Here is a 23,535-nt window from a genome sequence, read left to right on the forward strand (position 1 = left end):
CTAAGGGACATAATACTGAACGCAGTGGCCACTAAGGGACATAATACTGTGTGCAGGGGCCACTAAGGGACATAATACTGTGTGCAGGGGCCACTATGGGACATAATACTGTGTACAGGGGCCACTAAGGGACATAATACTGTGTGCAGGGGCCACTAAGGGACATAATACTGTGTGCAGGAGCCACTATGAGGGATAATACTGTGTGCAGGGGCCACTATGGGGGATAATACTTTGTAGAGGGGCGACTAAGGGACATAATAGTGTGTGCAGGGGCGACTAAGGGACATAATAGTGTGTGCAGGGGCGACTAAGGGACATAATAGTGTGTGCAGGGGCGACTAAGGGACATAATACTGAACGCAGTGGCCACTAAGGGACATAATACTGTGTGCAGGGGCCACTAAGGGACATAATTGGCGTTTTTTAATGTTTTTCATTCTTTTTTGTCTTTGTTTTTGATGTCTTTGTAAGTTTATACTAAATGGATTAAAGGACTTTTTTTATCTATGTCCGCGGAGTGATGCCGATTTCTCTTTTTCTTGATCCATTACCTTCGTTTGTTGGTCCACAAACTTATCGTGCACCCCGCCCAGGACTGATTATCATTCACGGTGAGCTCCAATAACTTTTTTATCAAACTATAATAGAGCGCGCAGGAATACGGAGGAGAGGCCGGTCGAGGTCTTCGGCGTTGGTGTCATTTGGGGGGAGGCCATGTCAAAAGTTCACCACGGGGCCCCACCATTCCTAGTTACGCCACTGGCCCCATGTCAAAAGTTCGCCACGGGGCCCCGCCATTCCTAGTTACGCCACTGAATTTAATTATTAATCTGTAATGTTTCATTTGGTCTGTACTTTAATCTTACAATTTGTAAAGTGCTGTGGAATATGTTGGTGTTATATAAATAAAATGTATTATTATTCCAATGATCAACAGAGTAAAGGGACCATAGTACTTACATGGAACTATGTGACAGCATAGTTACTGGGAGATTACAGCTCTGAAGCCTGCAGAACTGTGAATGCTGCTCTGGAATATAAGGCAGACTGCAAATTAGGGTCATTATAAGATTATTAATGCAATGTATTTACAACGTTATTAAAACTTATGTAAACTAATTTTACATTTGAACTATTTAAGGGGATTAAAGGGTACCAAAAAGCTTAAGACATCCTTTGAGTATAGATAGATATATCATTGATATGGAAATAAGATTATGGGAATCTCCTGTTCAGAAAATGCAATTTCTTTGCCTTTATCCCCTTATGAGGGAAGGCCCATTCTGCGTTTTTTCTATGGGGCCCTATGATTTCTGTGTAGGCCCCTGGGGATAATGCCTGTAAGGTTTTGTGATTGTCCCTTTTTATGTGCTCCTTTATATAGCGTGATATTTTATGTACAGCCCTTTCATGTGGGGTTCATATGTGAAAGCTTTTTGTTGCGCCCTGTGCAGTCAGCTCTAATGGCTTCTCTAAGGACCTGAAATACATTCTCGGCAGTGAGACTTCTTTTTAGTGCATCTGAACATTGCTAGGTTCCATTCAATCCTCAATCTCCGGTATAAAACTCACACTGAGACTTTGTTCATCAGCCCCTGGGAGAGGTCAAATGTCTTCCTAAATGGTCTTTGTAACTTAGTATGAAAGACCATAGAGACAAACTAATTAATAGAAGATTTGTTAATAAACCACTGGGGGGTGCTGCTACGCCCTTCCATATTCCTCCATCTTCATATCATGTCAATGGATAGGGATAGACCTACATGTTTGCCTCCTCCCCCTATGTTTCTTGCTTCTGCCTGCTTTAAGCAATTACACTCCAGATGCATCAGTTCCCACCATGTCTGCTGGTTGGATTTGCTCCTAACAAAATGAATACTGTGCACTGAGAACAGCATAACACCATTAACACAGCATCCTCTAAGGACTATATTCTTAGTTTTTTATTTTTTTTTTGCATTTTATTTTTTGCATTTTATTTATTTGTGGTTGCAAAGGAGCCATGAGCTTAAGTCATGGGTACCGGGCGTCTTGGTGGACGTACATTCTGCACCAGGTGCCACATACCAATTTCCAGTTTGAAGTGGTGGATAGCAGTTTTGCTCCCCAGGAATGGAACTATCAGCAGGTAAGAGTTTAACATTGCTGCAGATCATAGAGCACAGCAGGTGCATCAACAAGAACACGGGCAGAATATGCTCAACAGGCAAACAGGACTGCAAGGGGTTAACTTAAAGTTTTACACCCAAAGAAATGAAAAATGAATGGACCACCGCTAGGTCATGTCTTATAGCATTTAGAAGAACAAGAACCCCGGTCAATATTCCTAATTAATTTGAAATTAGTAGGAAGGTAACTTGAAACAATTGTGGAGATGTCTTATTGGGTAGGGGTGAACTTAACTCTTTATTTTCAGAATTAATCCTTACAGGGGCATAACGTGGACATTTACCTCTGTATATTATGTAATGTGTGTAATAATCATGTTCTGTGTGGTATTTTATTACTGGCAATATCAATACTTAGGTTTAATATGAATGATGATTGGTGATGATGTGTAGTAGTAATATGAATAATAAGGGAAATTGATGCAAATATTAGTAATATGCACTGAATATTAATAATGCTACTGTCTGCTACTTCTACTCCAACTACTAACAACTGTATAATAATTTCAATTCATTTTTATACATTTCACTTAAAGTCATCAATTTTTCAGTTAAATGTGTGTGTGTATATATATATATATATATATATATATATATATATATATATATATATATATATTAGTATCCTTGACACTTATTTAATTTATCATCTTCTCTCTTGGTTTCAGCTCAGCACCTATGAGCCTATGTACAAAAAAAATTAGGCTCTGTTGGCATTTGGGGTATTTGTATGGAACGCATGTTTAAGTCTACAGCTAAATATATGTGATAGAAATATGTAAGTGTATACAGGTGTATATGTCTGCCACTAACAATGTATTGTGTGTAACGGCTTTGCAGTGGTTAATTAGTTACAGGCTCACAAGTTCCTTCCATTTCAGTATCCTATTGTAGGACCAGACAGTATAACAATTGTAATGTTTCTAATAAAGTCACCTGGCAGATTCTGTCTTACCAAACCTTTCATAAAATGACTTCTGACCTTTCTACTTTTAATTCTAGGAAATAATCATTAACTAATAGTGCTGGCATTGATACCAACAGGGATATAATGCTGGGGGTGAAGAGGTATCAGTCAGAATGGCAAGCCTTATGGCATTTGTGCCACTAGCATTAGAAATGGCACAGGGTATGTGAGGACTGTTATAGTTTTTGCATTGGTGCCCAGGAGTTCATGTTATACCTCTGGGTGCTCTGAAAGGGAATGTGATCCAACTTTCCATGGACTGCTTAAGGCTAAGGTCCCAGGATATCCTGCGGAAAAAGAACGTTGCAGGAAAAACCCTGGTGGCAATGCATCGCAGTTCTTCCCACAGCACTTCAGACAGAAAGTTCGCAGAGTTTTCCTCCACGGACTTTCTTTTAAAATTATACCTATGGGGAAACCGCCGGCATTTCCATAGGTATAATTGACATGCTCCAATTTCCAAAACCACACCGGTTTTGGAAATCGCGGTGTGTCCGCACCACGGTTGTACCGCAGAGTGGGCATGGGATTTGCTAGAATCTCATCGACTTTGCCCTCACTGTATGGGTCAGTTCACACGTGAACTGCCCGCGCGGGTTTTGACACAGAGAGAGACGCGGCGAGCTGCGTCTCTCTCTTGTCAAAACCCGCCTGCTGCGACCATCGCGGTCGCGGCTTTCCCCTCCGCTGTCGGCTCAAATGAATGAGCCGACATAAGAGGCTTCCGCCTGAAGATATGGCAGGTCGCTTCTTTTCTCCGCTAGCGGCAGCCCACCACTAGCGGAAAAAAAAAGCCCGGCGGTCTACATAGACCACCATTGTAAAGGGGCGGATTTTGAAGCGAAATCCGCTGTCAAAATCCGCCCCTTTGCCCACGTGTGAACTAGCGCTAAAATGCCACGATTTTTCCTACAGTGTTTTTGCCACAGAAAAATTGCAGTGTGTCTGTCCCATGGGGCCTCAGCCTAAAAGTGAACTTTTTTATGTCAGCTGGGGATGTATACTTACATATGTAGATAGGTTCACCATTCAGTGTCTTGGAAAGAAGGCTGACAACTCTTTTAGGAGAAATTGTGGTGCCAAAATTGGTTGTCACATTGAAAGGGCGGAAATTGAATCAATTATATTTACTGGAAATACTCTTTAGACCTGTGTGTGTGTGTGTGTGTGTGTGTGTGTGTGTGTGTGTGTGTGTGTGTGTGTGTGTGTGTGTGTGTGTGTGTGTGATTTGTACACCCTGACACTAAGGCATATCTAGATGTTATCTTTTTATCATTTGGGGTAAAAATTCAGATTATTGTTCATGCCATACATACAGGGATCAACACAAGTACTAGCATGCACACTTGCTCAGTTGTTCAAGCTGCTACCATAGAATTGAATGGAACATGTTGGGAGCATGCTCTCTAATGCAAAGTGACTTGTGGCACCCCTTACCTAGCCTCTATGACAACTCCATCCCCAGCTACAGACCAGAACTACACATAGTACATCTATAGGATGGGGTGTATAGGATTCAACCAACTTTATACAAGCCTGCATGGTAAAGTTAGATGGATGTAGATAAGTCAAGTCAGGTCACACCGCTGCCTTGGAGTAATGTAATACACACCTCTGGAAACTGAAAACCTCTATTGATCCTAGAAAGAAAGGAAACTGATCTAAATGTAATAGGATCTTGCATATTGTCAGGTGTGTAACCTCAGACCTCACAATACAAGTAAATCCTTTTGTGTTACGCCGGTTATAAGTAATAGGTTAATTTTTTATTAGCTTCAGAGCAATCATAATCTGCGGTGACCTTCATTAGATGTGATGCTTTGTCCATGGATTTAGTGTCTCCATTCAACTACGTGCACATAAACCACTATGGGGAATTATAAGTGAGGAATATTTAGGGGGCAATAAGTGTGTGCAGTCACCCATGTAATATCTGTCTGCACATCGATTAGTGGCCAGGACAGCTTATTACAACATATCCATCTTATAGACACCATTGGAGACCTATTTATTATGCAGAAAGATTTCTCATTAAATATTCATTGCCTTGACTATGAAACCACAAATCTACCTAGTTGTCTCTTCTGAGGCTCAGCCTGTTGGAATCCAAGCACATGTATGCACTTTCTTTCAGATAAATATCAGTAGGTTTTGTTTCGTATCATATCTATGCTATTGAGAAGGTATCGCAAAGTTCTTGATGTACTTGGTATGAAAAAGCAACCAGCCTTGAACCTGTTCATCATATGAGAACACTAACTCTTCATGTAGGACTAGTGTTGCCCAGGACTATTGGTATACCACAGGTCTGATATATGTCATCAGGCTCTGACATGATAGTAAAGGTTTTTATCCATAGGATGGGATATTGGTTTCAGATCAGCAGAGGTCTGAATAGCAGAACCCGTGCAGATCAGCTATGTCCTTGTGCTGGTGTAAGCTGCAGTACGCACTCAATGTAATAAAGGCCTTTGTGAGTATTGCAGGCTCAAATGAATTAAGCTCAGCCGATGTTTTGCATTGTAATCCAATCAGGGAATATCGAGCAAGACACTTATCTTTTTCAGCATTCTGCTTCTAATAAATGAATGGTGATAAATGAAAAGATTCCCCAGAACTCTTATACCATATAGAATACAATTATTGTTTTCTTCTCAAGAAAAGCCCACTTCAGGAGGACCCACATTGAGGACAAACTGGGTTTTTGTTGTATATTTTGCTGTGCTTTTTTAGGCCAAAGTCAAGAGTGGATTGCGCAAAGGGAGAAGTATAAGAACTTACTTCATATTTCCCTTCTGCTTCAAAGAAAAGCAGCTTTTCCACAGTGTGGTGCCTTAGACTATGACTCCACATTGCAGAAATGTAGCAGTTTTTGTTGCAGTTTTTGCTGTGTTTTCAGGTCAAGAGTGACTACAAAAGGAGTGGAAAGTATAAAGAAGACTCTCAGACTGTTAATTCCACTCCTGACTTTAGCTAAAAAAAAAAAAAAAAAAAACTGCAGCAAAATCTGCAACAAAAAAATGCTGCGTTTCCACAACATGGTGTCTCAATCTTAATTAGAGACATATTTATCTCCTGGAAGTAAGCATTGAAGGCTCTCTTTCAATGACAGACAATGTCAGACATTTTGAAAATCCCAAGATATTAGTACAGAAAATATATTTAAATATTCATATATTTGTATATGAAGAATAAGCCTTGTATTTAGAAACCACAATGCTTCTTCCTTCTGGCGTAGTATGTGTAATGTTTGATTCTGCTCTCAGACTTCTTGTTTCTACTTGACTATACATTTAAAGGGGGTTTTCCATCTAATGCTATTATAGCATATCCAAATTATATACCATAAATGACAAACTCTGGGACCCTTACTTATTGGAAGAGAAGCTCCATTTTCCCTCATTTTTTGGTGCAAATTAATTTTAAGACTGAAAACCCTTCAAACTTTTCCCAACATTCCCAGGAAACAGGTGATTTTTCCAAGGTAAATGGTAGCCATTCAGGTGGCCCATGAAATACAAGGATGACTTAAGTCCACCAAAATGGATGCATAATGGAGATTCTTTCCATGTCTATAGGCCTTAATAAGTTACATTGACATGAGGTTGCTCTCAGGATATAAACCTCAAGTGTGTGACATGGTGACTGTTTCCCAATTAATAATTTGGTCACTGCAAGTTTCATTAATTTCTCGCAATATAGTAAAAAATGTATTATGCTTAATGTTCATGTGGGTCAAGTATAGGTCCTCTTCAAGTTGGCCTCTTCCCAATTTAAAGTAAGGACCTGACCCTCTCTACAAGCAGAAACCAAATAACATTAAGGGGAACTGACTTAGGGGTTTCTACTTCAATGTCTTCTACATGGGTTGAGATGAGGAAAACGACATGCAGAGGGGCCTTCTGTTTGAGGATGATGGGCCTAGGTGTGGGGACCAGGATCAGCATCGTAGGTCCATCAATGGTTCATATTCAAGAGTCATGAACTAAACATATTGAAACAGAATCTTGAAATAATATGAATATATGAATATATTACTATGAAGTGAAGACATCATTTGGCAGCATCACATATGTGTTAGTTACTGTAAGAGCAGTAAGAATATGGAGCTCCATGCTAGAGAAAGTTGTCATGGAAATTTCATTAAAAAAAAAGTTCAAGAAGGACCTGTACGCCTTTCTTCAGTGTAACAATATTAAACTGCTACAGGAATTTACAGCCACATTACTCGAAGTCGGAAGGAATTTTTCCCCTAAAATGAGGAAGAGGTCCTGGGCTTTTTACCTTCCTCTGGATGAACATTGAAGACCCATTGCAAGATAATAGGCTGAACTGGATTGATACGTGTCGCTTTCTCAGTCTTACAAACTACAGTATGTTACTGTGTTACCATGCTTGCAACAAAACCATATTGTACAGTTGTGTAGTCTGACAAGAATAGTCACATCCAGTGATCTGTCTTTGTCACGCATGGTCATTGTCAGCTGAATGCTCCTTTCTCTTTTTTCCATTGTGTAATATTCCTGTAAAGTCTTCAGTGACTCAATATTACAATGACTCACAATACTACAGTAGCTGCTTTCCCTATGGTGAATCACTTTATTATATAGTATTATGTACTAAGTAGATCTTCAGAGTGTTAAGGTCCATTTACACTCAATGTAAGAAACCAGGTCAAATTCCAATGCAAAGGAGAGAGTGTGTACAATAATCACATAGTGCAGATATGACAAGCAACTGAGCGATGAGCATAGATTTCTATCAAGTTTATGGTGGTATATAAGTATTGTATATGGATTGATCGACAGTTGTTGTGACATCACGTATGGCTACTAATTGATGACTTTGGAATGATTATTTGCCACATTGCATGTAAATGCTCAACTATAATCGATATTAGGTCGCTTAGCTGACATGACGAAAATTACACAATACAATGTATGCATATGCAATAAACTGACCACCACTTCTTCAGTACAATGTGTATTACATAGTTATAATAAACTGGAGAATGAGCTTTACCAATCTACAACATTGTTTGAGACTGCATGCAATACTCAATTATTTTTTTAACCAATCAAATTAATCTAAAATAAAAAAATGAAGCGAGTTTTCAAATAGTTTTGATTAAAAAAAACTCTCCTAGCATTTTCTGTATACAGCTTCTATGTGCGTGCATGTATGTATGTATGTATGTATGTATGTATGTGTCACCATAGTTACAAGCAAAGTATAATCTGGTCCTGTAGTGTCTGGTATTCTCCTCCCTTTAACCTTATTTCTGATATCTGTTAGCAAGAAAAGCAGCAGGGGACAATATTGGCTGCAGTTGCCAATGGAGTTTTGTTTTGTCTACCTATAGATTTGGAATTATGTTTGTGAGAGGGTGCACTTGAAGGACGTGTCTTTACTATTGCTATGTGACTAAGTAACTATGTTTTTTTCTAAGAATGAGTCAGTACATGTTATTTTGGGAAAAGATAATGAAAATAAGGACTCACTGATCTGTCTTGCGGTAGAATTACTAGAGTTTACACTTTTATAATGTATACCAACTTTAATTACATTGCAAACTTTATAGTTGCATACATGGGTCATACCATCAAAATAGGTTAAAGTGGTTGGCCCCTCTCAAGGATCCTATCTGGTAGCTTATGTAAAGTAAAGATTTTTTCTAAATATATTGCTTTAAAAATGCTGCTTTGTTTGTCTGCTATGTGAACTTATTCCTCCCATTGTTTACACAGCGTTGCTATGACCACGGACCTGAGAGATAGGACAAGTGATGTCACTTACTCAGTGACGGCAGGACAATCGTTCAGCTAATTGCAGTTTGCTGATAAAGCCGAGTCTGTTATATCTCTATGTAAACACACAGATAACACTGACTCCTTCTCTACAAGATTGTGCATACTATCTGAACTACATAAGTATTGTGATACTTCTCAGGCCAGTTCAGCAAGGGGGAAGGGGGGAGAGAAATACAGGAAGTGAGAAGAACACTCACTTATAGTGGTCCTCGGTTGGACCTCATTACCCGTTGTGTGCCAGGTCCCTGTTAGCATATTGAATAGGTTTTGTTGCCTATAAAGAAACCTATTCACCTGAATTTCTGGAGCAATCACATACCTGATCATCCAAACATGACCGCAGAAGCTAGTAGTTGGCTGCAACAGCATTATAGGAGTTTGGGAGCTGCGCCTGGGATGGTGGGAACTTAGGACTGGCTTTTTTTTGTTTTGTTATTTTAGCCCCTTTCCTGCTTTCCTTAAATTTTTACTTCTGGGTCAAAAACATCTTTAAATCCAGGGGCCATTGGAGGATCCTCTGCTGTACTAGTCTGCCCACGATTAAACATGATTGTGAACATTCTCTATGCTGTGCTAACATTTAAAGTACTAGTAGGGAGCTATACGCTAATATAATACATGACACTTTAGTATTACTAAAATGTAAAGAAATGTCCTAATGTTATATACCTTTACCCATAATATACTACGTCTAGTTCCCCACTCCAAAGATGCTCTTTCTCACTATTTCTCACTATAAACAAGATACAGTTTGACTTGCTGTGGTCTCTGGATACAAAGTCATATGAGCACAACGTGCCATTAGCAGTTGTTTAGTGTTCAGTGCTGAGTCAGCTGAAAAATTATTTATAAGGTCATTAGTCTGTATTTTTTAAAATCTACTTATCTAACTAATCTAAATAAAAACTGGTGGATTATCTTGTCTCAGATGGGTCTTTTAAAATAATTAAGACAATGGTCAATTACAATGAAGAGGATGATGATAAACTCTGATAAGAAAGAAAGAAAGAAAGAAAGAAAGAAAGAAAGAAAGAAAGAAAGAAAGAAAGAAAGAAAGAAAGAAAGAAAGATAATATAAGATAATCCTTTAATAGTCCCACATTGGGGAAATTTCAGTATGTTACAGCAGCATAGTAATACAGGTACAGGATAATACACAATAATATATTACAGACGTAGACACACATATGCTGAGAAGAGAAGATATACCGTATTTTTCGGACTATAAGACGCACTTTTTTTCCCCAAAATTTTTGGGGAAAAAAAGGGTGCGTCTTATAGTCTGAATGTGCCTGGCTTGGCACTCGCCGTAATAGAGAGGCGAATGCAAGTGATAGACGCCGGGGCCTGAGACATCGCTGCGATCCTCTGCCCTGAATGAAGCCAGCAGCGGGAGGAGTGATGCTATTCCGCTCCTCCGTCCCCCCGCCGCTGGCTTCAGGCAGGGCAGAGGAGTGATGTCTCAGGCCCCGGCGTCTATCCCTCCCCGGCATCCGCCTCTCTAGTACAGCGGATGCCGGGTCTGCAGTCTGTCAGCGGCCTCTTCTCCCCCGGGGCCGGTCCCCACCGGCCCCGTACCTGTAGAGTTGCAGGCCGGCTCCTGCGCGGCGATATCGCAGGAGCCGACCTGTTCGGGTGACAGCCGGGAGCCTAATGAGGCTCCCCGGCCTGTCACGGCTATATTAGTATTGCGGCTGGTCTCTATGACCAGCCGTAATACTAATAGACAGAATGTCCCATAGACGGCAATACACTTGTATTGCCGTCTATGGGACTTGCGGTCAAGTGACCGCAGGTTCAAGCCCCCGGGGGGGAATAAAATAGTAAAAAAAAAAAAAAAACTTTAAAAATATATAATAAAAATATGAAAAATAAAAGTTCTAAATCACCTCCTGTCCCTAGAATATATATATAAAAGTAGAAAATCATATGTCATAAACCACCGGGTTTTTTTTTTCAATACAAGGTGATCTAAGCAATAGATATTCCCCAAAATGGTATAACTAAAAAGTACTTCTGGCCCCGCAAAAAAACCCACTCTATGCATCCCCGTACAGCTGCAGGGTCACCTGTCAATGTGGCCTTGCAGCTGTTGCAAAACTACAACTCCCATATATTAAATATTTTACCATTTTTTGCTTCAAATTTTTTTTCCCCTATTTTCCTCCTCTAAAACCTAGGTGCGTCTTATAGTCCGAAAAATACGGTACTAGGAGTCCATAGCAGCTAAGGAACGGAAGAGAAAGAAGGAAGACTTCATGGTCATCGTCATAATAATCATTAGTTCTCTGTGCGGAGTGATCTTCACTTGGTTTGATGTAGATTATACAGCCTGGTCGCGGTTGGAAGGAAGGACCTGCGATAGCGCTCCTTCTCACACTTGGGGTGAAGCAGACGCTCACTTACAGTGCTGCCAAGTCCCATCAAGGTCCCATACATGGGGTGGGATTTGTTCTCCCGCATGGAGGTCACCACAGACAGTATCCTTCTGTCACCCACCACCTGTACTGGGTCCATAGGGCTCCCCAGGACAGAGCTGGCCCTCCTGATCAGCCTGTCAAGGGTCCCTGGTTGATATACTGCTCCCCCAGCAGGCCACACCGAAAAAGATGGCTGAAGCAACCACAGAGTTGAAGAAGGCCCTAAGAAGTGGCTCCTGGACTCCGAAGGCCCTCAGCCTCCTGAGCAGGTAGAGTCTGCTGTGGCCCTTTCTGTGCAGCGCCTCCAGGTGATCAGCCCAGTCTAGTTTATTATTGAGGAGCACACCCAGATACTTATAGGTCCTGACTATCTCAATGCATGTCCCCTGGATCTCCACCGGGGTCGGAGCACCTCTCCGTTTACTAAAGTCCACCACCATCTCCTTGGTCTTCCCAGTTTTAATCCTGAGCTGGTTCCGCTGGCACCATTCAACAAAATCCCGGTTTAAGTCTCTGTATTCCCTATCGTCGCTATCAGTGATAAGGTCTACTATAGCAGAGTCATCGGAGTACTTCTGTAAGTAACAGCTGGATGAGTTGTGCCTAAAGTCAGCAGTGTACAGTGTGAAGAGAAATGGAGCAAGAACTGTACCTTGTGGTGCCCCCGTACTACAGCTCACAGTGTCAGACACACAGTCCTAGGCTCTCACATACTGAGGGCATTTTGTCAGGGAGTCTAGGATCCAGTTGGACAGGTGATGGTCCACACCACCAAGGTTCAGCTTCTCCCTCAGTAGCCCTGGCTAAATGGCGTTGAACGCACTGGAGAAGTCAAAGAACATTATTCTCACAGTGTTCCAGGGTTTCTCTAGGTGAGAGAGAGCTCTATGAAGAAGGTGGATGATGGTGTCATGTACCCCAATGCCCGGCCGATAGGCAAACTGGAGGGGGTCCAGAGCGGAGCTCACTAGGGGGCGTAGGTGTGTCAGGACCAGTCTCTCTAGGACCTTCATCAGGTGGGATGTCTGTGCTACGGGCCGGTAGTCATTGTAGCCCATCGAGTTGGGTTTCTTTGGAACTGGTACCACGCAAGATGTTTTCCACAGTCGATGTACCACTCCCAGCTTTAGACTCATATTGTACATGTGCGTAATAATACCACCTAGCTGATCACTGCACATTTTAAGAACTCTTGCGCTTATACCATCAGGTCCTCCGGCCTTGTCTGCTTTAATCTTCTTGATTTCCCTACACACCTGAGACTCCTGCAGGATCAGATAGTCAGATTGCAGTTGACTGCAGGTCGGTGGGGGTTGGGTCTTGGTGTGTGAGGAGAGGGGGGTTGTCTGACATGCTGGTGAAGGGAGCGTTGGCTTGGAGTCAAATCTATTGAAGAATAGATTAAGCTCGTTAAGCCACTTCCTGTCCCTTACTATCTGATGAGCTGCCTTTTGTTCGTGCCCAGATATAGCCTTAAGACTATCCCACACCTCCGAGATTCTACCCTCCCCTATCTGTAGTTCCATCTTCCACCTGTAGTTGGCTTTCCCTTCTCTGATCAATTGTCTTAGCTGTTTCTGCACCGCCCCCAGGCTATTTTTGTCCCCAGACCTAAAAATTCTCTTTTTCTCCTTGAGAAGAGTTTTAATTTCAGAGTTGATCCATGGTTTGTTATTGAAGAAACACCTCACCTTTCTAGTTGGTACCGTGCTGTCCATGCAGAAATTTATGAAAGAAAGAAAGAAAGAAAGAAAGAAAGAAAGAAAGAAAGAAAGAAAGAAATGCAACATGAGGATATATAACTAAAAATTTCACAATGAGGTTTATTATCAAATGTTTTGTACAATAGTTATCTCATGTACGAGGCATGAAAAACTCATAAATTTTGGAGCCCCTGCCAGATTCATGACCATTTATACCAGTTTACTGGTGTAATTGATACCTGATTCTACATCAGCTATGAGCTAATGTAGCTTTCAGAGCAGGCACCAAAGACCTACAAAGGATTTACCTGATATATGAGGAGGTGTCTGTCTCGTCAAAAATGAGGTGCACCCTCTGCCATCACAGTACATATATAGACTGGCATCGAAAAATCTCAATCAGTCAGTGACAAAAGGCAATGCAGGAGCATAGGCATTAGGGGTGAGAAGGTTGCATTTGCACCCAGATACTGAAGCAAGGGGCTTCTGCACCACTTAAGCAACTTGTAGTTTGGGACTCTTGTTGTAGATAATACACTAGAGGTTGAAAGTACTAATACTAAGAATCTTTATGAAAGTGGAAGAGCCATTCAAGTCACAGGATAGAAGCATTTTGGTTGTTACCATTAGATAACACATCATATAATATTTCTCTAATGCTATTATAATAATAGGATTGCTCTCTCCTACCAAAATATACATTGTTGTATCAAGGTCCTCGAGAGCTGAAATTTTAAAATTTTAGAAAGTTTAGAAATTTTGCAAAAGTGTTACATAACAATAACCATACAAATTTGGTATTGCCATATTCGTACCAACCCACAGAATATAGGTAACGTCATTTTTACTGCCTGGTGAACGCCATATAAATAAAGTCTGTAAGAACATTGTGCAATTGCATTTCTTTTCCAATTCTACTCCATTCTTAATTTTTTTTGCCGAATATACATCTTTCACCAACTTGACTTTTATGGTATATTTAACTAATATACCATAGCTAAGTCTTTTCTGGGAAAACCTCCTGTAGATCACATAGTATGATATAAGATATAACCACACTTGTTTATAAATAACCTTTGTTTATCTGTCCATGGCAGGAACAGGAGTGTGAACTAATATAGTTTTTTTCCCACAAAGCCTGGGCAGAAAGCTCTTTATCCTAATACCTTTCATGCCACCAATCTATAAATATAGTAATTCACAATGTTCCACATCAACCCTGTTACAGCACAGTCAAGAGATTATGGATTATATGCCCATTACATAAGGGTTTGTGGGTCCTATGAATCTTTTTCAGATCAGCTGACTATAGTATATAATAAGAAATAGAGTTTCCACATTTCCAATCCCTGATAACACCAATATTTCACAATATTTTATTAGGCTCCAACAATGATATGTTGTCTCAACATTTCACAATAGTGCCACAAAGGTGACATCAGTAAGGTCAAAACATCACGACTCATCGACTCATGTTGTTATTTTCTATCATAGTCACTTCATTCCACTGTAATTCGGAGGGGAGTTCTCCCCTTGTCTCACTTCATCTCTTCTTACTCCTGTCAGTGGTGTTGATGTATGTATGTATGAAGATACACGGCAGCTGTCAATCGGTGCTAACAGGGGCAGGAGGAGGCAAAGGAAGTCCACCCCCTATAAAAACAGCAGATTTCTACCTATGAGCTTGGTGGATTTTTTGTAACGGAGCCCAGCTGCAATCACACATTACACCGTCAGTTGTTGATTCCACAAAACCTCCAAGCAGCCATCATGGTAACCTTCAATCATTGAAGTTTGGATCCCACAGAAGTTTTTCAGCTCTCACAAGGGTATTGTTCAGTTCTGATGGGTACTGCTACCCCAGGCTCATGCTATAGTTAATTCCTCTGGCTTTTAGGATAAAGTGGAGACTAGTCCTGGACTACTCTGCACAGACGAGTTCCACACCAGACGACCAATGAAAGGCAAAAAAGGCATTTTTTTTAAGGGTAGGTTTTCCCATCCTGGTATTACAGAAAACTTTCTGGTGAAACTTTCTCTCCTCCAGGCTTAGAGAATGTCCCCTTGTAATGGTGTGGATTCTCCCATCTTATTCTTTGACAGTTGCCATAATCCATATGGCACACCATTTTTATGCCATTTGTGCTACTAGGAGTGCGTGGACTTGTTCACTTATTATGCTGCTCTTAATCCTCCCCATGTTGAAATACTGCTAATGCACATTTCTTCTGAAATCTGGTGCATGTGTTTTTTTCTGGCGGCATCCCAAACAACTGTATTGCAGATGCATTGGAAGTTAGAGGCACTGTGCATGTATGGTGTGTCAGAATAGGCTGCAGGTGAGAAGGATGGCTTTCTGAATGAAATTTGGTGCTTATCCCCTTCCCGCCGATGGCATTTTTTGATTTTCGTTTTCGACTCCCCTCCTTCTAAACCCCATAAATTTTTTATTTCTCTGCTCCCATAGCCATATGAGGTCTTAATTTTTGTGGGACAAATTTTTCTTCATGATGCCACCATTAATTATTCTGTAGAATGTACTGGGAACCTGGAAAAAATTCAGAATGGGGTGGATTTGAAGAAAAAATGCATTTCCGCGACTTTCTTACGGGCTTTGGTTTTACAGTGTTCACCGTGCAGCCAAAATGACGTGTCCCCTGTAGTCTGTGTTTTGGTACGATTCCAGGGATACCAAATTTATATGGTTTTATTTACATTTTTACCCCGTTAAAAAAAAAAATCCAAAACTGTGTTAAATTTTTTTTTTCTAAAAGTCGCCATATTCTGACAGCTTTAACTTTTTTATACGTCCGTGTACGGGAATGCATAGGGCGTCTTTTTTTGCGGGGCCGGGTGTACTTTTTAGCTCTACCATTTTCGGGAAATGCTATTGCTTTGATCACTTTTTATTCAAATTTTTATCAGAATCAAAACAGTGAAAAAACGGCGGTTTGGCACTTTTGACTATTTTTCCCACTACGGCGTTTACCAAACAAGAAAAATATTTCTATAGATTTGTAAAGCCGGCAATTTCGGACATGGGGATACCTAACATGTATGTGTTTCACAGTTTTAACTACTTTTATGTGTTCTAGGGAAAGGGGGGTGATTTGAATTTTTAATACTTTTTATATTTTTTTTATATTTTTTTTTATTTATTTTATTTTTTTTGCATTTATTAGACCCCCTAGGGGTGTTGAACCCCAAGGGGTCTGATCACTAATGCAATGCATTACAATGCTAATGCATTGCAAAAAATCATCCCGGGCAGTCGCCATAGTTACACACCCGACATGCACTGTACTATTACGGCGGATGTCGGGAAAGGGTTATAGACTTATGAGGATTGCTTTGCATGAGGCGGATAGGAGAAAGCCAGGAGGAGAACTGGGACACTTAGTTAAAGGAACAGCCAAAATAGTACTTGGGGTTCATTTGTATACAGTCCTATGAAAAAGTTTGGGCACCCCTATTAATCTTAATCATTTTTAGTTCTAAATATTTTGGTGTTTGCAGCAGCCATTTCAGTTTGATATATCTAATAACTGATGGACACAGTAATATTTCAGGATTGAAATGAGGTTTATTGTACTAACAGAAAATGTGCAATATGCATTAAACCAAAATTTGACCGGTGCAAAAGTATGGGCACCTCAACAGAAAAGTGACATTAATATTTAGTAGATCCTCCTTTTGCAAAGATAACAGCCTCTAGTCGCTTCCTGTAGCTTTTAATCAGTTCCTGGATCCTGGATAAAGGTATTTTGGACAAACAATTCAAGTTCAGTTAAGTTAGATGGTCGCCGAGCATGGACAGCCCGCTTCAAATCATCCCACAGATGTTCAATGATATTCAGGTCTGGGGACTGGGATGGCCATTCCAGAACATTGTAATTGTTCTTCTGCATGAATGCCTGAGTTGATTTGGAGCAGTGTTTTGGATCATTGTCTTGCTGAAATATCCATCCCCGGCGTAACTTCAACTTCGTCACTGATTCTTGAACATTATTCTCAAGAATCTGCTGATACTGAGTGGAATCCATGCGACCCTCAACTTTAACAAGATTCCCGGTGCCGGCATTGGCTACACAGCCCCAAAGCATGATGGAACCTCCACCAAATTTTACAGTGGATAGCAAGTGTTTTTCTTGGAATGCTGTTTATTTTTGGACGCCATGCATAACGCCTTTTTTTATAACCAAACAACTCAATCTTTGTTTCCAAAATGAAGTTGGCTTCTCCAAATGTGCTTTTGCATACCTCAGGCAACTCTATTTGTGGCGTACGTGCAGAAACGGCTTCTTTCTCATCACTCTCCCTGACAGCTTCTCCTTGTGCAAAGTGCGCTGTATTGTTACCGATGCACAGTGACACCATCTGCAGCAAGATGATGCTGCAGCTCTTTGGAGGTGGTCTGTGGATTGTCCTTGACTGTTCTCACCATTCTTCTTCTCTGCCTTTCTGATATTTTTCTTGGCCTGCCACTTCTGGGCTTAACAAGAACTGTCCCTGTGGTCTTCCATTTCCTTACTATGTTCCTCACAGTGGAAACTGACAGGTTAAATCTCTGAGACAACGTTTTGTATCCTTCCCCTGAACAACTATGTTGAACAATCTTTGTTTTCAGATCATTTGAGAGCGGGCTGTCCATGTTCGGCGACCATCAAACTTAACTGAACTTGAATTGTTTTGTAGAAAGAAATGGTCCAAAATCCCTTCATCCAGGATCCAGGAACTGATTAAAAGCTACAGGAAGCGACTAGAGGCTGTTATCTTTGCAAAAGGAGGATGTACTAAATATTAATGTCACTTTTCTGTTGAGGTGCCCATATTTTTGCACTGGTCAAATTTTGGTTTAATGCATATTGCGCATTTTCTGTTAGTACAATAAACCTCATTTCAATCCTGAAATATTACTGTGTCCATCAGTTATTAGATAGCTCAAACTGAAATGGCTGTTGCAAACACCAAAATATTTAGAACTAAAAATGATTAAGATTAATAGGGGTGCCCAAACTTTTTCATAGGACTGTATTTAGAAAAAGTGATGATATTTTTCTGCTGAAAGACTCGAAATGAACTAACAAACTATCTAATGGATGACAGAACCCTAATGTCAGACTTCAGGGGAAAATAAGAATTAGGCATATGCCTGTGGCATAAGCTCATGGGGAACTTGAGAAAGTATTCTTATTATACTCTACTTTACACTTTAAGACTGACGCAAATGGAGATATTAGCCATGCTACTGAGGCCTACCACTCTATACTATAGCATATTGTACCACAGCATATTTTACCAAAGCGTTTGGTGAGATTTTTCCAAGTTGTGAGATACATATACCAGAAAGTGTTAAAAAGATGGAGTGGGAGAGGGAAATAATTCGGAGTGGGCGGGAGTGGCGGGAGAAGAGCGAGAGAAATTACACAGTTTAATTTCAAGGCTGGCTTAACAAGAGTTTAAAGCAAACTGTTTTCCAATTTCTTCACCGCAGTCAGGATGGTGTGAGGAATAAAAATGGTTATCAGTGATATCTCTGGGACACGAGCATCTCAGTAACATCAAATGGCAGCTGTGTTGGTAAACAAATCTGTGACTGTGTCGAGTAACCATTAGGTGTACTCACTGGGGGTTGCGGTTATATAACATGGCATGACGGTTTCCCAGATTTACAGGAATTATACAGTCCAGCTGCATACGAGCAGTGTGCCAGTGTTACAGCTGTGTATAAATGGGATAAATTGTGTGTAAATACTTGACATAGCAAGTATAATATCATTGGAAATACTTCTCACCAACATGTAAGGGTAAAACCCCAGAAAATTTAGATATTTTAGGTCCCTTGTGAAATGTGATATTATTAATTGCCTTGAATCAGGCTTAGGAACCATTAACTATCAAATAGTGATATTATTTGGAGATCACAAAGGAGGAAAAATATGAATGTTGCACTAAGGGCTCATTCACACGGGGCAAGATGGGGTGGATTTTGGCGCTGAATCCTCCTCAAAATCTGCCCCCTTACAATAGAGGTCTATGTAGACTGCTAGCGGAGAAAAGAAGCGAGCTGCCCTTACTTCAGGTAGATTCCGCGGCTGATTCAGCTGCGGTGTGTGCCTCGCGGCAGCATCCTCCGGACTAGGCCCATTCATTTGGGCCTACTCTGGAGTGGGAGGACGACAGTTGCGTCAGGCGCATTTTGGTCCTATTCTGACGCGGCTTCCCGCATCAAAATCAGGACTAAAATACGCAGTTCCGTGCCCCGTGTGAATGGGGCCTTAGGGACTCCAACCTTATGTTTACATAGTAGTGATGATACAGGTATATTATCAGTGACACCAAGCTAAAGCTTGGTTTACATCTGTGTTCGGTATTCCGTTTGGGGAGTCCGCATTGACAAGCGGTGAGCTTATGAAAGTACGCGGACCCCATAGACCTCATAGACTATAATTGGGTCCGTGTGTTTTCCATTTCCATGTTTGTCCATGTCTGCATGAGTCATGAGGAGAGGAAATTACTTCATGAACTACTTTCCTCTCCACATGACTCATGCGGAGAACGCGCAGAAACCACACAGACCCCATTATAGTCTATGAGGTCCGTGTGCTTTCATTCCTCACCACTTTTCAATGTGTTTGGTATTCCACTCGGGGGTCCCCATGTGGACTTTACGAATGAAATACCGAACGCAGATATGGACCAGGCCTAAGAATTGTGTAGTTACAGTATTCCTGGGATTAATATTGCGAACTTACTGGTAACGTATACATTTATATATACATTGTTATTATCTTATAGTCTATTCTGCAGTGATCAGGGGTGTATCAGCTCCTTATTCTGTCTGTCAGTACAAACTTATCAGGATGTGCTGGGTCAGCTATATGCTGCTATATATGACACCCATGTTGGTCTAGTGGTACATGTACAATCAGTTGTTCCTTACTCACATATAGGTATGAAATTAGCAATATCACCATTTCCAGGTACAATGATAAAACTTTGTGTAAAATCCATACCTTACTATATACTCTTTATGCTCCTTGTACATTAGGCCAGGTGGTGTGATGACTGTGAAAGGTTTTTCATAAAGCCCCTCTACTACTCAAGCCTAAGCAGAACCACTGCATCCATATGGTCACAGAAAATAGAATCAGCAGGTCCCTATGAGACTCAAGTAGTGCATTTGTAGGGATTTTTGATTTGGTCCTCCTTGCCCTATATATACAGGTTATTCTGGAATGAGAACTCATTGTATAGTACATACAGGCCATGCTACATAGAACAACTCTACTGATACAATAAGAAGTCCATCTTAAAGTGATTTTTATATGATCAATTCAACACAAGTTTCTACTAAAACAGACATGACAACCCCTGACTATTTCCTTGCCTCTAACATTTTAAGAAATCTGCTTATTCCCCACTACTCTAAAAATTGCAGCTTTATCTCTGGCTGAGACAGCCCCACAGCTCATGCCCTTGGATTTAGCGTATTAAGCCTCCACCAAATTGTAGGATTTTCTATAATCTATTTTCTGTAGAAGCAGATGAATGACGGCCTGCCACAGAGTTAACCCCTGGCACTGTTGTGGAAACCTCTCCCTATCCACCTTCTTATTTGTTAGACCATTCACAAATGCATCATTGTAAGTTATTGTTTATTTTACATGTTTTGTCAACACTGTCATTACTTTTGATTTCTTTGGAAATCTGATTTTTGTTCTGCAACCATAATGGCAATGTTCTTCTTGATAAATGGATGTTACCCACTACTTTCATAGCAAATGGCACTACCACAAGAAAGGACAGTCAATTTGGTAACATCTCTGTTTCATGTCTAGACCTCTACAACATGGTTAAATTGTAATAGACTGCAGCTTCATTGTTCTGATATAGACATACTGTAGCTCAGGGTTAGGTTTTGTGCACACAACCATATTACAAAACAATGCAGGAACCGTATATACATATAGTGTTAAATATGGGATTAGACCCTATTCTGAAAGATCAGAAAAGCATTTCCCAAAACTTTCTAATATATTTATGCTAGGTTCACACTAGCGTTCAGGTCTCCGTTCTGAGCTTTCCGTCTTCTGCATGCAGAAGACGGAAAGCTGTCAGACCGGGTCCGGCCGTGAGCGGTGGTGAGCGCTTTATGCTCTCCGCCGCTAAACCGTTTTTTTAAAACCGGACACAGAGTACTGCATGTCCGACTCTGTGTCTGATTTTTTTTAAAAACGGTTTCGCGGTGGAGAGCATAAAAGGCTCACAGCTGGACATCTTTCAAACCCATTCAAATGAATGGGTATGAAAGAGTCCTGCAGGTTTCCGTCTCCTACCTCAGTTTTGTGCAGGAAACAGAAACCTCCAGAACGGAGACCCGGGCGCAGATGTGAACGAGCCCTGAGTTGTAAATGTATGACAATATTATACAATAAAGCCTGGGATATTCTCACAATTGCTCCTTTACTATGGAGGGGCTTACCTTTGGCCTAATTCTGTCTAAGTAAGTAAGCCACTGCTATGTACCTCAACAGGGTGAATGGGGGAAAAAATGCTAAAAACTTGTGTTGACTGTAGAGACTGATGAAATTAAAGCTTTATGGGAAAATTTTACTTCCTCGAAGAAGATTCACATTGAGTTAACATGTTACCAGCATTAGTGGCTTTTCGAGATTTAGATTGTTTCTGGATTTATGGAAAATTCTCCAAATTGGAATCTGCATATTCTGGGTACATGAGTTACATAAAGGCTGGTGATGTTCCCCAATTACACAAAGTCATGTGTCTTGTGATGTTAAGAGGGTAATTCTCGTCAGCTCCATTTTTTTCTCCAGTGTGGGGAATTTAGTTCGGTAGAACCAGTGGTGCAAACCCAAACAGTCAAGACAGGGACACAAAATGTGCAGCAAATTGGTTTATTTAGAAAAAAAATAGGAAAATAAATCTTGACTTCAGGCACAAAATGAGCCACAACAAAAAAAATACAGTCTTAACTTCAGGCAAAAAAAAAAACAAAAAAACTAAACAGAACAGATAACCTAACTATACATTTGGCTTACTACCAGCCACACAAACAAAACAGGAGCAATATTGTTGCATCGGACTCAGGGTTACAGAACAGAACCATACACCTCCTGTCACCTCATGGAACTGCAATGCAATGCAGGAGCTGCAGCCCTTTCTGGCCCAGTAATGAGCCAAATACCTACAACTGGGCTGAGGCCTACTCCAGATCTGCACTGGACAACACGTATGTCAGAAACCTGGGGCTGATATATCTGTCTGGCACTCTGCCTGTCACCTTCTCACACCAGTTAAATATTACATTTTGCCTCTGACCAAGTGGTAGAAATGTCAAAAGAATTGCAAAGTATTATCAAGTACTATATTACTAGTTAATACCTACCTACCTAGCATATAGAGATGCTGCATGAAACAGATTATTTCCATTCTGTCTTGTTACATCAACCACAGTATGCCTTTCATATGAATATAGAGAGCATAACATCTAGGTGACCTTTCTGTTGACCTTCAACCCTAATGAAAAGAAGCCGACAGTGGTCAGTCTGTCAATTCTAGTTTAGCTAGGCGGCCTGTTTAACAGAGTCAGACCATGCAAATAAGCCTTTACAAGTACGCCCATGCTAGGGAGATGGTTCATGTAATCTTCGCATTGCAACTGCTCCGAGCTGGTGCATTTCAACAACATATACATAAGGCTGCCCAATTTTCCCTTGTAATACTTCAGCATACTAACAAATGTGTTAGTGCCATAAATAAGGACAGGTTATAATACAGGTCATAAAACTACATGATCTGTATCCAGGTAATATGGGAGTGTCTTCTATAAAAGGAAGCAATTCCAATAATAGAACCATACTAAAAAAAAAATTGTTGTTAGAGCAAATGCTTAGTATCTTTGTGTAAGTGATAGTGAATAATTCAAGTTGTGGATGTACTATTCCTCAAATGACACAGCTTTTATGCCATGTCTGTATGGAAAGAAGCAGTCTGAAAATGTGGAAAACTACGATGGACTCCATCTCGTGCTTCTCTGTCGCTTTCAATATTGCAGCTTGATAGAGAATATATGGATATTTGCATATGACACTATGTATACACCTCCTAATGCACTGAGCTCCAGCCATTTAAACTTACATGTAATACAATTAGCCTGATCCTTGGGAACTGTAGTCTGCACATCTGCCCAGGATTTCTTTATTCATCTCTCATATTGTGTGCATCTCTTCCCACCGCCAGACCCGCGCTCCCCCTCCTGCTGCACACCCCCAGACTGATTCTTATTCTGTGCCCCTGGTGATGTTTGTTTGGCGTGCATTTTCAACTCCCTTCCCCCAGTTTCCCACACTTGGAGTCTGTCTCTCACTTTCCCTTCTATTCTTTCCCCCTCACCCCATGTCAGATTCCTGCTGTCTGAGAGGCTCTTTTCCTCTTCACATG

The 23,535-nt window shown here is 40.7% G+C and overlaps 1 protein-coding gene across 1 annotated transcript in view; it reads left to right on the forward strand.

The window, feature by feature from the left end:
* The first annotated feature begins 1,810 nt into the window (after window positions 1–1,810).
* TTYH1 (tweety family member 1) overlaps window positions 1,811–23,535 on the forward strand; it is a 151,284-nt gene continuing 129,559 nt past the window's right edge. The window contains exon 1 of the mRNA XM_075280197.1: window positions 1,811–2,131. Coding sequence (XP_075136298.1) covers window positions 2,006–2,131 — 126 coding nt within the window. The 5' untranslated portion in view covers window positions 1,811–2,005. The remainder of the gene's footprint in view (window positions 2,132–23,535) is intronic.

This window comes from Leptodactylus fuscus, chromosome 6, assembly GCF_031893055.1.
Source record: "Leptodactylus fuscus isolate aLepFus1 chromosome 6, aLepFus1.hap2, whole genome shotgun sequence".
NCBI classification, from domain to species: domain Eukaryota; kingdom Metazoa; phylum Chordata; class Amphibia; order Anura; family Leptodactylidae; genus Leptodactylus; species Leptodactylus fuscus.